This window comes from Dendropsophus ebraccatus, chromosome 4 (assembly GCF_027789765.1).
Source record: "Dendropsophus ebraccatus isolate aDenEbr1 chromosome 4, aDenEbr1.pat, whole genome shotgun sequence".
Classification (NCBI taxonomy): domain Eukaryota; kingdom Metazoa; phylum Chordata; class Amphibia; order Anura; family Hylidae; genus Dendropsophus; species Dendropsophus ebraccatus.
In genome coordinates this window covers 119,417,374-119,431,475 of record NC_091457.1, presented here as the reverse complement: position 1 = coordinate 119,431,475, position 14,102 = coordinate 119,417,374, and the positions used below count along the sequence as shown (strand labels likewise).

General features: G+C 42.7%; 1 protein-coding gene across 3 annotated transcripts in view; it reads right to left on the bottom strand.

Moving 5' to 3' along the window:
* Positions 1-14,102, bottom strand: part of MDFIC2 (MyoD family inhibitor domain containing 2) — a 148,946-nt gene that overhangs the window by 42,733 nt on the left and 92,111 nt on the right. For 2 of the 3 annotated variants that reach the window (XM_069968773.1, XM_069968772.1), the window contains exons 2-3: positions 8,511-8,710; positions 8,255-8,330 (exon numbers count right to left, since the gene is read on the bottom strand). In XM_069968773.1, coding sequence (XP_069824874.1) covers positions 8,255-8,287 — 33 coding nt within the window. In that variant the 5' untranslated portion in view covers positions 8,288-8,330; positions 8,511-8,710. Of the gene's footprint in view, positions 1-8,254; positions 8,331-8,510; positions 8,711-14,102 lie in introns of those variants that run through there. The other variant, XM_069968774.1, reaches the window with a different exon arrangement.

Below are 14,102 nucleotides of genomic sequence, written 5' to 3'. Positions count from 1 at the left end.
CTTTTTAATATTTTTGACGTTGTGTGAACATAGCCTTACGAGGAGTTACAAGAGATCAAGACCCATTGGGGCTTATTTCAGCTACATTTGTTATATTGGCCACATTTTTGCATTTGACATTGCCTATTGATAAGGCCTGTCTGTAGGGGATGGCTTTGGGGCAGCAGGAATTGCAATTTGCTACAGTTCTTGATAGCGCCATACAGGCAAATATTAATAGACCCCCTTGTAACATAGTATACACATTCACTATATGCAGAAGAAGGGCTTTTTCCCTTGGCCCACCTTCCTCACCAGGGACGAGTGTTCTTTACCATGTGTGTGTCTATAATAATTTTTTTTTTTTAATGTATGTGGTTTATAGTAGTGAGATGGACGCCATATTTTTTTAGCCGAATAGAATTTGAAAATGAAAAAGCTAAAAATTATTTTGTCTTCTGTTGTATCCTTACGTTTTCTGTTGCGGAGAGCTACTATTCATTTCTCATAAAAGATCAATCAATTTTGATGTTATATAATTTGCTTGTACTTTTTTTCTGTTCATCTTTTACAGCCCTGGGAAGTATACATAATGCGAATTCATTGTTTGCTCGCTCTTTAGATATTTACATTTGAATCATTTGTAACCGTATTACAGAGATACACAATCACCTGTGAAGAGAAGCTGTATTTAAATATTGCGTAAATACATCATACGGGCGGAATGTAAAATACCCATTCCTTTTAGAATGCAGTTGTAAAATATTTATCACCAGGAAGGAGACATGCTGAGTATACACTAATAAATTTCCCATTGTATATAAACAATAAAAGCTTTGTGCAATTGTGTATGAGCTGTATTTACAGGTCAGAAGAATGTCTATATTTTGCGAGTGCAAAAGAAAAACCCTAAACGCGCCCATGAAATATTAATGTTCTAAAGCGATATTATCACTGGAAACATTTGCATGAAACAAAAATATATGCTTGACAGCAAAAATCGTAAAAGTAACATGGAAATGTATCCCCATTCAGGATAAGGTTTTGCGTAATTGTTTTTTTAATTTAGATTTTGAAATATTTTGATTATTTGTTTTACTATATATGCTAAATGTATTTAAAGCGAATGTACCATCAGTACATTCGCTCTAAGATTCTTACATGGGTAAAACGGCGCAGGGAAGCCAATGGAGCGGTCCTTTTTTTAACTGTGGCTCGATTCCTGCTTAAGGCACCATTCTATTGCCATGCATCAGTGGGAGGGAAGCACTGGAGGTGGGCAGGCCCACCCCCAGTGGGAGGAACCCCCCGCCCCACTATGACGCAGCTCTATTAGAATCAATGGAACTGCATCAGAGAGGGGTGGGGGTTTCGACCCACTGGGGGCAGGCCAACCCACCTCCAGTGCTTTACCCCAGGCTGCTGCCGGGGAATAGAATGGTGCAGTACGTGGAAATCTGACCGCGGTAAAAAAAAAAAAAAAACACTCGACTGGCTTGCCCATGCTGGCGCCGTTCTATCCATGTAGGAATCCTAAAGCGAATGTTCTGATGATACATTATCTTTAAGCTGTACATTGTATATGACTTAAAAATCTTGCTAGGCCTAGTAATGAGTAGTGACCATAGTCCTATTTACGGCACTAATGATCATAAGGGAATGGGCATCTGATCGTAGTCAGTATTGTACTTACTCAAGAAAGTGTAAATACAGTCTAAGGCTGGGTTCACACACTGTATACTTCAGGCAGTATTTAGTCCTCAAGTCAGGTCCTCATAGCAACCAAAACCAGGAGTGGATTGAAAACACAGAAAGGCTCTGTTCACACAATGTTGAAATTGAGTGGATGGCCGTCATATAACGGTAAATAACTGCCATTATTTCAATATAACAGCCGTTGTTTTAAAATAACAGCAAAAATTTGCCATTAAATGACGGCCATCCACTCAATTACAACATTATGTGAACATAGCCTTTCTGTGTTTTCAATCCACTCCTGGTTTTGGTTGCTATACAGCCTCACAAATACAGCCTCAAATATACATAGTGTGAACCCAGCCCCCAGGTCCCCATGCACTGTATACTTTTCTTGGTAAAGGGAAATATGGCTCTCCTGACTGACCACAGAAAGAAGATGTTGGTGGAGATAGGGGTCAGGCATGATGAAAAATCACTGTGGAAGCCCTTTGTTCTGGGAAAGATAAAAACAGACGAGCGTTCCTGTTTTCTCTATAGTAACATAGTAACATAGTAAATAAGGTTGAAAGAAGACCAGAGTCCATCAGGTTCAACCTAGGGAAACCCTACTGTGTTGATCCAGGGGAAGGCAACCCCCCCCCCCATGAGGCAGATGACAATAGCCCCACCACAGGGAGAAAACTCCCCCCCCCCCCCGGACTCCAATTGTGACCAGAATAATCCCTGGATCAACGTATCACCGGAAATCTAATGCCCATAACTTGTAAAATTATATTTCTCAAGAAAATCATCCAAGCCTCCCTTGAACTTATTTATCCTCTTGAGGACCGGGCCAATTTTCATTTTTGCATTTTCGTTTTTTCCTCCTTGTGTTTAAAAGGCCATAGCACTTGCATTTTTCCACCTAGAAACCCACATGAGCCCTTATTTTTTGCGTCACTAATTGTACTTTGCAATGACAGGCTGAATTTTTGCATAAAGTACACTGCGAAACCAGGAAAAAATTCAATGTGTGATGAAATTGAACAAAAAACACATTTCTTTTATTTGGGGGGTATTTATTTTTACGCCATTTGCCCTGTGGTAAAACTGACTGGTTATGCATGTTCGTTATGATTACAATGATATATAACTTTATAACTTTTCTTTTATCTGATGGCTTGTAAAAAATTCAAACCATTGTTAACAAATACTGTATATGTTCCTTAAAATCGCTCCATTCCCATACTTATAACGCTTTTATCTTTGGTCTATGGGGCTGTGTGAGGTGTCATTTTTTGCGCCATGATGTTTACTTTCAATCGGTACCTTGATTGCGCATATGTGACTTTTTGATCACTTTTTATTACATTTTTCTGGATTTGATGCGACCAAAAATGCGCAATTTTGCACTTTGGGATTTTTTGGCGCTTACGCCGTTTACCGTGCGAGATCAGGAATGTGATTAATTAATAGTTCGGGCGATTATGCACGCGGCGATACCAAACTTGTTTATTTATTTATTTACTTTTATTTAAAACATGGGAAAAGGGGGGGGGGTGCTTCAAACTTTTATTAGGGGAGGGGGCTTTTTACTAATAAGTAAAGTTTTTTTTTTTTTACACTTATACTAGAAGCCCCCCTGGGGGGCTTCTAGTATAAGTGCACTGATCTCTCATTGAGATCTTTGCTGTATACTTATACAGCAAAGATCAATGAGATCGGCACTCTTTTGCTTTCGGCTGCTGCAACCGAAAACAAACGAGTCCCGAGTCGGGATCAGCGCCATCTTGGTGGAGACCCGGGCTGGCTGAAGGTACAGAAATCGTTCCTCCGGGATAACGTCCCGGGGGGGGGGGGGGGGGGGGGGGGGCGATCTCCGCCACTAGACACCAGGGAAGTGCTGCAGAAGGTAATCGGATGCAGCTGTCAACTTTGTGCCCGCTAATAGCCGCAATCCCAGGCTACACACGGCACCCGGGTTGCGGCGGTTCAGAGTAGGGTCGCCGCGCAGCCCCGCTCTGAATAGCTCTTAAGGACACATGGCGTACGGGTACGTCATGCATCCTTAAGAGGTTAACCCCTTAGCGACAACATAGTGCCACGAGGGGAGTTCAGAGAGGGGTCCCGCCGGGACCCCGCTCTGAACGGCGCCTCTCCCGGCTGACATCTGCAGCTGGGGAGTGCCTCTATTAGCTGGGACGGGTCCCGTTGCCGCGCCGGCTAATTAAGCACTTCAATGTAGCTGTCAAACCTGACAGCTGCATTGAAGTGCTTCAGACCTCACGTCCCTGGTGTCTAATGGAACGGATCTCCCCCCCGCGATGCGATCCGTTCTTCTGCCCGTGCCGGGCCTCAGCTTCACAATGACGCTGATCCCGGCTCGGCAATACATTGCACTGGCCTGCAGCAGGCCAGTGCAATGTATCACCGATCTAATGGATCTTTGCTGTGTATATACACAGCATTGATCTCTATGAGAGATCAGTGCTGTGTATAAAGAAGTCCCCCAGGGGGACTTCTAGTTACAGTAAGAAAAAAAAAAAGTAAAAAAAAGTGTTTTTATTAATAAAAAAAAATCCCCTCCCCTAATAAAAGTCCAAATCACCCCCCTTTTCCCATTTTATAAATATAAATAAATAAACAAATAAATAAACATATTTAGTATCGCCGCGCACGTAATCGCCCGAATTATTAAATTATCACATTCCTGATCTCGCACGGTAAACGACTTAAGCGCAAAAAAATTCCAAAGTGCAAAATTGCGCGTTTTTGGTCGCATCAAATCCAGAAAAAATGTAATAAAAAGTGATCAAAAAGTTACATATGCACAAACAAGGTACCGATTGAAAGTAAAGATCATGGCGCAAAAAATGACACCTCACACAGCCCCATAGACCAAAGCATAAAAGCGCTATTAGCATGGAAGTGCGATTTTAAGGAACATATAATTCTCGAAATATTTGCAGTATATTTTATGGGAAAATAAAGTCTGTCATTGCAAAGTACAATTGATTTCTAAAAAATAAGGGTAGGGGCACAAATGGGTCTCTTGGTGAAAAAATGCAAGTGCTATGGCCTTTTAAACATAAAGTGGAAAAAGCAAAAGTGCAAAAACGAAAATTGGCTTTGACCTTAAGGGGTTAATGTGCCTAGCAGTAGGTAAAGGCTGTAGCTGTAGGCATGGTTAAGCCACAGTCAGAGAGCTATGACAGTAGCTTAACCCTTCCCATAGAGAACACAGGAATACTGGGAGCTATGCTGAACACAGGAATACTGGGCTATGCTGAACACAGGATTGGGGGAAGGGGGGGTGTTTCTAGTGCACCAAATTGCATTGTCCCATCTTTGTCTTCATCTAACCAACTTCTCCAATACAGAGGTTGTTAGCAATCTTCTGGTTATACTTTTTCCATTATGTATTGCCAATGTTCTGTACTGTATGTCCTAACATTGCACTTGAAAATATTAACCCTGAACACTCACACAACTTCAGTAAAAAAAAAATAAAAAAAATACATGTGTATTAAGCAGTCACATATTCCACTTAGAAAATGACCTTTGGCTTTGGCATCTCTTCACCTATCGAAACATTGTTGTACGTAAAGAAGACACGCATTGAGACAATTGGTGATGAACTTTCATCCCGCAATAATTGCTGTATGTTCTAATGTGTTTGAGATAATAACCCGGCATTCTGTTCTAGTGAGATTGGTCAGGAGGGCAGAGACGTTTTGAAAATATAAATACATAAATAGGAGCCAAACGGCAATTTCTTCCATTAAATGAGCAAATGTGGATGGTTGGAGTCAAATACTAGGGCATTGGTTTCCTACCTGCGTCTCTCTATGTGCAACTACAACTCCTAGCATTCTCCGACAGCCTTTAGTAATAGAAAGAGTCATTTAAAATGTGTTTAATAAATAATGTCTTGAAGCTCTTGAGGGACAGATTCACAGCCATGAAGTACCAGTAGAATGAATGCCAACAGTCTCATAGTTTGTGGTGTCAAGTTACCAGGCAGTACCAGGATCCTATTACTTTTACTATAGTTCTGCTGAATATCTCAATGAATATGAGGCAGATTATAGTGATTACTGTCTATGCCATCTTGCTAATTTACCGAAAGACTCAAGTCACTGGAAAGACAATGGTGCTTAAACCTTAGGTCAAGTTAAAAATAAATGGATATAAACACAAAAATGATGAAGATGGCATTTAAAAACCTTAAAACCCTAAGAGAAACCTGGGCGAGAACAATATTCAATGTGTTACCCTGAAGTGAAAATTCCCTATAGAATAATAAAGGAGCTTCTGACCAACTCTGTCTGCTATCGTACATAGCTGTGAACGTATAATTATTTATTTCCATTTCTTAGATAGCACCGATATCTATTGCAGTGCTGTACAAGACTGTTAACATTCACATCAGCCTCAGCGTCCCACAGGGCTTACAATCTAATTTCCCTATCTCAAACACAGGGCCAAACTAGGGCCAATTTAGTGAGAAGCCAGGTAATGAGATGTTCACATTACAGTTGACATTGTGTTCGGTGTATGCACAAGGATAGCTTACATTGCATACGCCACACAAATGCGTGGGCTTATTAAGCTGGCATATGGCAAAAAAGTGCAAAATATGCACAAAAAAGTTCAAAATGCATATGGCAAAAAAGTGCAAAATTGTATATAAAATCTATACAGCTTTTTTTTGTTTGTTTGTTAACAATAGGATCCCATGAGTGGTGTGAGTCTATACAGTGGCATATACCACCCAACCTACAGTATACCTTTGACAAAAGGTTAAAGCACATTGTGTGTGTGTGTGTGTGGGGGGGGACATAAACTTTATGAAGTTTTGCTTGGTTGGTTTTTGATGCAGGACTACAATGTTTCAAGGCGACAATGGTAACCACTGAGAAGCCATGCTAGGCTCAAACCAGTCATGGAAGCTCAATGTGCATTTAAAGTATACCTCGAATTTCAGAAAAAAACTCTGAAATTTGAGAGGTATAGAGACACTGTTGAAATGTCTACCTTTCGAAATACCTGTCTACCTGTCTAGACTTTGATTCTTCCAACATCCACTAGAATGAAGCAAGATCCCAGAGGTCTTATCCAGCTATAATTTATATTTGGGGGGTATCTTCATCTCAACTTGTCATCCTCTGTTCATAGGAAGGATAGGGGATAACAAACTGATCGCTAGGCAGGACCAGGACCCCCACTAATCCTGAGAATGGGAATACCATAGCCTTGCAAAAAAATGGAGATCTTACTGCACCCATGTGGACGCCATGCCCTGCCCCCCTTTTTACCATATAAAGCATTGAAAACTTCCAAGTTTAGTCATCGGAAGTATTTGGTGGCCTACATAGAGAACAACTGAAGTCCAGGCCACGGTGGTTGTGCAGTCACAGTGAGCAGTTAATTCATTGTGGGGTGATTGCATATCCATTCTAAGGTTGCATGCACACTACGGAATTGCTGCGTATAACCGGCAGCGTATTCCGTTGCTCGTCCCTGAACGCGGCGGCGCACATTTCCGCCCGTGCCATAGACTATATTCTATGCACAGGTGGATTCCGAGTTCCGTCAAAAGAAGTGACATGTCACTTCTTTCGATGGAACGCGGAATCCGCCCGTGCATAGAATAGTGTCTATGGCACAGGTGGAAATGCGCGCCGCCACATGCGGGGACGAGCAACGGAATACGCTGCCGGTTATACGCGGCAATTCCGTAGTGTGCACGCACCCTAAGAATTAATGGGGGTCCCAGTGGTCGGGCCCTCATTGAACAGCTTGTTATACCCTACCCTTACAAGCTGAGATGGGAATATTTCTTTAAGCTCTTCCAAGAAAAGTTGAGAAATCAATCTGTAAATCTGATTGTTGTACTCCAGTCTGGGCTTTAGCTGCTTTATTCTAAAGAATGATTGGAGGACTCAGACTCTCGACCACCCCAATAAAAACCTCAAATATGATGTCTCTATGACATATCCGATGTTTTCATTAACCAGAACCTCCCTAGAGTCACTTGCAATCCTAACATATCCTGAGATCATGTTACTTTATTGTTGGCTGAAATCTGTATGTTGCTTTTTTTTTACTTTTTGAGTCATTTTCTACCACTTTATCATTTATCTGCTTTCCAAAATTCAGATATTAGAAATTATAATCACAAAAATTCCTTATGTGCACGATTCCACTACATCCACTCGGTATTACGTACATACAAACCTATAAAGCCTCAACTAACCACAAAGCATTAGGCTACTCCATGTGCACTAGACGTCTGTGTAGTATAAGATGTGCTGAATTATAGCTCGTCGATCAACAAATATGGATTGATATCAGCACATTGGAATTATATTACATAAAAGTACAATTTTGGGCTTGTTTTGAATAATACAGAATACAAAACCTTCCATTTTTAGTTTATCATTTCCCATTGCAAATTTGTCTAGTTTCTGTGATCTGGTATCTCCTTCTACTTGATCATCCTTAGCCAATATCATCAATGAACAATGAAAGCTGAACAGCCCAGATTTATTCTTACATAGTGTATTGCATAGAAATCGACATAAACTCAACCTACCTTCTGCCAGCCAGGCGATGGTTTCCTGCTCATTTTGGAAGATGACTATACTTTTGTTGGCCTTGGTTTCTGACATCTGAAGACAAAATAATTTATAAAAAGTATTCTATAATTAATAAGAATTGTAAGCCAGACGATGCTGTTACCCGGATACCTGACCAAATTTGACCAGTCCGAATTAAAACTAATAAATATGACTTTGCACTAATTAAATATTTTTTTATAATGAATGTGAAGAGAAGGGATGGGACTTTACCTGCTCTCTGCGCGGACTTGCTTGTTGTGTGTTGTTGTCCAGACTCTCTCATACTGACAGCAGTGAATTGATCAGGGATGCACTCACTACACAGTGCCAGAACTGTCTTATTGCCAGGATCATCTAAGTTACTACCGAGGGGATTTTGCAGACAACATTAGATGAGATGTTTAAAATCAACTCAGCACTTGCAAAGCTTCCTAAGCATAAAAACACAATAAGGCATATTAACCACTTCAGCGATGCTTGGGGATACCTAGAAGAACACTGATCATTAATACACAAGCAATACATAAATCACTGTTATCTATTATTTGTATATTGCTGACATATTGGTTAGTGCTGTACACAGAAATCGCTTCTGAATGCCTTATATATTGATATATTATTAAGTGTTTATACTATTCATATACAGTATGATGTGAGTATCATGATATCATCCCTTATATTGATAGAGGAATGATGTCACCCATTCTCTGCGTATTGTCATCTTATGTAATAAAATGAAGACTGGGGGAATTGTAAAGTTCTACTTATAAAAATAATGATACTTGGAGTATATAAATTATAGATCTAAGATCTAAGATTAACTTTACAACTAGACTGTCGCATAAAATTAGACACTGTCCCAAAGGAAGACTTTAAAGTTACAGTAATGACTGGCAGTAATGCTATATTGTTATGGTGGAGACTTTAACAAACGGCAGTAACAGTGTCCCTGCAATAGTGAAGCCAAAATGCTTCCCTAACAATGGCATCCATACCTGCTTAGTCGTTCAGTGATTGGCTAAATGGGCTGTAACAATCTGCCCAGCCAATCAGAGAACAGACTGATTACAAACAGAGAACGGCCAGTGCCGCAGCCAGTGATTGGCTGAGCATTCTGTTACTCTTGTGCCTCGAGAGTGACAGCAAACTCAGCCAATCACTGGCTGCAGTGCTGTCCCTCAGTCAGAATGCGATGCCCTGGCCCCTGGGGGCCACTTCCGCAGTGCTGGTGTTATGAGCGGGCAATGACCGGGGCAGCTGCAGGGGTTATACTTGTCACGGTATAGGCCTGAGGGCGGCACAGCTGTAGGGCCGGTCTGTGGAATCTGCGGGTGATGATGGGCATGCGATTCTTCGCTGCACCTAGTCAGGGCACCAGTTAGTGGACACCAATGCCAGGGTTCAGTAACAGCGGTTCTATTATAGATGAGGTAACTAGTAGCAACAGTTCTGTCCGGATGCAACCGGGTATATAGCAGGCTTTGACAAATAAGGCAGGAGTGGTGCTGCATAGGCTGTGAGAATACGTGCCGGATGATGGGAGTAGGAGTATGAGAGAAATAGCGGTGCTGGGTGGATTAGCTTGAGAATAATACTTGCTGTGAATCCTTGCAGCGATGAGGAGAAATAACGGAATGACACCCAGATGAGAGAAAAGAATCCGGTCACTTGAGCAGGCAGAAACAGCCGAAGACTGGAATATAGCAGCAGACTTAGTCACTCTTCTGTGGGAGAGGATAGAACCACACAACCTCCTTGCTTGGAAGCCGGGGCTCAACTCCCTTGTCAGCAGGAAGTGGGAGGTCACATGGTTGCTCCTGGCCAGAGCTAGTCGGCCATTGGAGGAACCATGGTTACAGGTCACGTGATCAACAGCCTTGCATACCACTGTACACTGTAATACACAGGAACACATGAGAATACACATGAAAATGCACAATACCAGAGAATACTAGGGGAAAACCAGCAGCAGTTGCAGTGCAAACACTTACCAGAACAGGCATTGACACAGAAATAGAAATGGGCATAATAGGAGTAGTAGTCTGCATGTTCTGGGACACTGCAAGTATTTGCCTGGACGGGGAGCTGTAGGCGGCTAAATACAAGGAGACTGGGGAGCACAGACAGGTGAATAAACCTTTTGTTAATTTTATTAACAAATTTAGCAAAAATCGGCTTCATAACACAATCGATTTTTTGCTAAATTAGCTGTAAATCTAGCTTGGCTCATCTTTAGTAATTATGTTATTTTATGTTGCACCATTAAGTACTGACAATAGATGTTGCTGTTGTTGCAGAAAAAAGGGATGTCATATAAGGTGCTGTTACCAGGAAGTGAGTTGTTATGTGGTAGAAGTTCCCTGTGCTGAGCATATAAAAAAGTTGCAGTAGGATTGAGAATCGAGCAGTAGTGATAAGTGAACATCCCAATGTTTTGTTCAGATCCTTAACAGGAACATAACAAAAAGATTGGTTCTGTTCACCGAACATTCACAAACAAATAACAGACGTACAGTAGAAGCATGCGTTATGGTCTATGCAAATGCGTACAAATTATCAGGTGCAAAGTGTATATTATGCATTTGCATGCAAATTTGCGTACACATTTAATTTGCGTACACAGTTGCATACAGATTGCGTATGTTTCAGTCTGGAATTACAGATTATCAAGTGCAAAGCTTAAATTACACAGTTGCGTACATTCGCAAGTTTGAATATGTTCGAAAATAATCGTTATAACCATTCAGATCATCAAACAAATTGTTTGTGACTAGTGAACACAAACAATTAGCGTCATGTTCATTTAAACATACAAATATTTACAAACATGTTCGCTCATCACTATCGAGGCCTGACAAAGAGGGAGTTTAGGGGAGAGTGTTACAACTGCCGAGAAACATGTGAGATGTGGAGTAGTTTCTCCATGTATAGTGTCCCACTGTGTATTTTTACATTGCTTTAAGGTTGTCACATGAGTCACCCCCCCATTCTGCACTTTATGCTATGCACCTAATTGGATTAACACTTTTTCCTATGTAACTGTTGTCTGCATTGACTATGCATGTACTGGAGCTTTTATGTGCTAGGAATAGTGGTTTCTTTAGGTTAGGACCACCTAGATATTGGCTCATATTGGCAGGCCCCAGAAAGTGTGAGGACTGAGGAGCAATAGCAACACAGATTTATTAGTAACTCCTGCTTCCTGTATGAAATTTAACTTACTACTCTCTAGATTACAGGAAAAATCAAGTCTATACTCAAGTATATCTTAGAACTCATCTTTTGACACACACTTATCTAATACATTTTTAGATTAGAAAAAAACTCTAATCTTACATTTCATCCTGATTCTCAGTCCAAGATTCCCCATGATCCCATGTATATTTCTATTAGGTATTGTAGACATGTCACTGGAGATGTGTTCGAGGGGGTGTACATCTCACCTAGGCTGATGCATAGTGTGAGATGGTAAGTCCAGGAGGGATCTGTTGCTCAGCAGTGCTATGCTGCTGAGTTATTATTTATTTTTACCGGGCCTGGATTTACTGGAATGGTGGATAGGTTGGTAGTGGGATCTGCCATTCCCTCCCCCTCGATCCAGTATGGGTTTTGGGATCAGGTGAGCTCTGATCCCAATCAGCCTAAGAAGGCAAAAGGTGTGCTCAGTGTGCAGGGGAGCTCTCAGCCAGGAGTGAACAGCCTGCATGCTGTTTGGTGAGAGCTGGGAAGACAGCCGCTGCTGGGGCCTGTTCACACCCCGCAATACTGCCGACTGAAGTGCCAGAGAGGTAACCTGCTTTGTTAGTTAGCGCCCAGACGGGCAAGACCTTTTGTTTTGTTCTTAAAGCACAGTGTTGCTATATTTCTGTTATAGACTGTTTATGCTGCAAATAAACGCCAAGCTGTTATTTTACAAGTCCAAGTCTGCTGTGAACTGTGTCCAAACACACCATCCCCCGGGAAGATCCCTACAATTGGTGGAGGATGCGGGCAAAACAGTTGCTAGGGGCAACGGTGTGCATCAACTTGGCTACAGCTGCTTACGTCCTGGGTGAAGGCTGCGGCTTCACTCCAAAAACAGACAAGCAACATGGAGGAGATGATGAAGCAGTTAATGCAAGTGAGTCTGCAACAGCAACAAGCTCTGACAGACGCTAACCTGCGCCATGAGCAGGCTAATCGGCAGCAACAACAGTCTCAGGCAGATGCTAATCTGCGCCATGAACAGGCTCTGGCAGATGCTAATCTGCGCCACGAACAAGCGATGGCTCAACAACAGAGACTTATTGAGCACCTGATAGCAAAGCAAGAGGCGTCTGCAGGTGCTAATCCCCAGCTGGTGGCAGCAGCCGCGCCAGAGACTTTGTCTGTGAGAAGAGCTGTGCAGCGTGCGCTGCAAAAGATGACTGCTGATGACGATGTTGAGGCCTACTTAACTGTCTTTGAGCGTGTGGCTGAGCGAGAAAAGTTACCCTCCACTGAGTGGGCAGAGGTCATTGCTCCCTATTTAACAGGCGAACCTCAAAAGGCCTACTAAGAGCAGAGATACTCGCCCGACTAGGAGTTACTGCTGCTGTCCGTGCCCGGAGAGTCCGCAACTGGAGCTACAGTCTGGACAAGTCAGCGAGGTCCCAGATGTATGATCTGATTCATCTGGCAAGAAAGTGGTTGGAGCCAGACACCTCTACTCCTGCCCAGATCCTAGAGAGGGTCGTGATGGATCGCTACCTCCGTGCACTTCCTGCTGATCTGCAACGCTTGGTGGGACAAGGCGACCCTAAGAGTGCCGATGAACTTGTCAACCTTGTGGAGAGGTTCCAGGCGACTGAGGACTACCTCCGTGATGTTCCTGCAGCACCGTCACCTCCCCGGAGTGCCAGACCTGTGCCTTCAGCTGGTAAGAGACTTCCATCTATTGGGGGAGTGTGGAGGGGTGCTGATAGAGGGAAGAGCGCTCAGGAGGTGTCTCAGGGGCAAAAGACTGGTGGTGGCCCCCGGTGGCTAAGTGGCCCTAAAAAGGACTCCCTGCCAAGGAGACCAGGCCCTATCCAGTGCTGGAGATGCCATGAGACGGGACATATGTCTGCCCATTGCCCTCTTACCACTGAGCCCATGGAGTGTGACGCTAGCCGGCGTCAGTCGCTATTTGCGGAACCGTCTTTTGTTGCGGTCACTGGACTAGAGACTGAACCGCAAGTCTGCAACATTACGGTCAATGACTTCCCTGTTAAGGCGTTGCTGGACTCAGGAAGCCTTGTCACCTTGGTGCATGCCAGTCTGGTGACTAGGGACTTGGTGCCAGAAAGACATATGAGCGTGGTATGCATACATGGCGATACGAAGGTTTACCCTATAGTACTGGCTAATGTCGGGACTGAACTAGGCGCTGTACAGTATGAAGTGGGTGTGGTTAAAAACCTTATGCATAATGTAATATTGGGGCGTGATTTTCCATTGTTCTGGGCTCTATGGGGAAAACAACAATCCCCTGAAAGGAGTGAGGAGACCCCTAAGTCTATTGCATTACCCACGGTAAATGATAAAAATGTACAGGATGAAAATGATGCTTTTCCTTTGCAGGTCCTGGCTGGTGAGGAAGAGGCTCCTCCCACTGCGCAGAATGTTCCAGACTTAGAGGTGTCTAGGGATAATTTTGGTACTGCACAATTACAGGACCCCACTCTCAAAAATGCGAGAGAGCAGGTCACTGTTATGAATGGAGTACCTCAGGAACCAGAAGCTGAGAGAAAGTTTCCACATTTTTCAATGGCTAATGATCTCTACTATAGAGTCACTAAAATTAATGATGAGGTTGTGGAACAG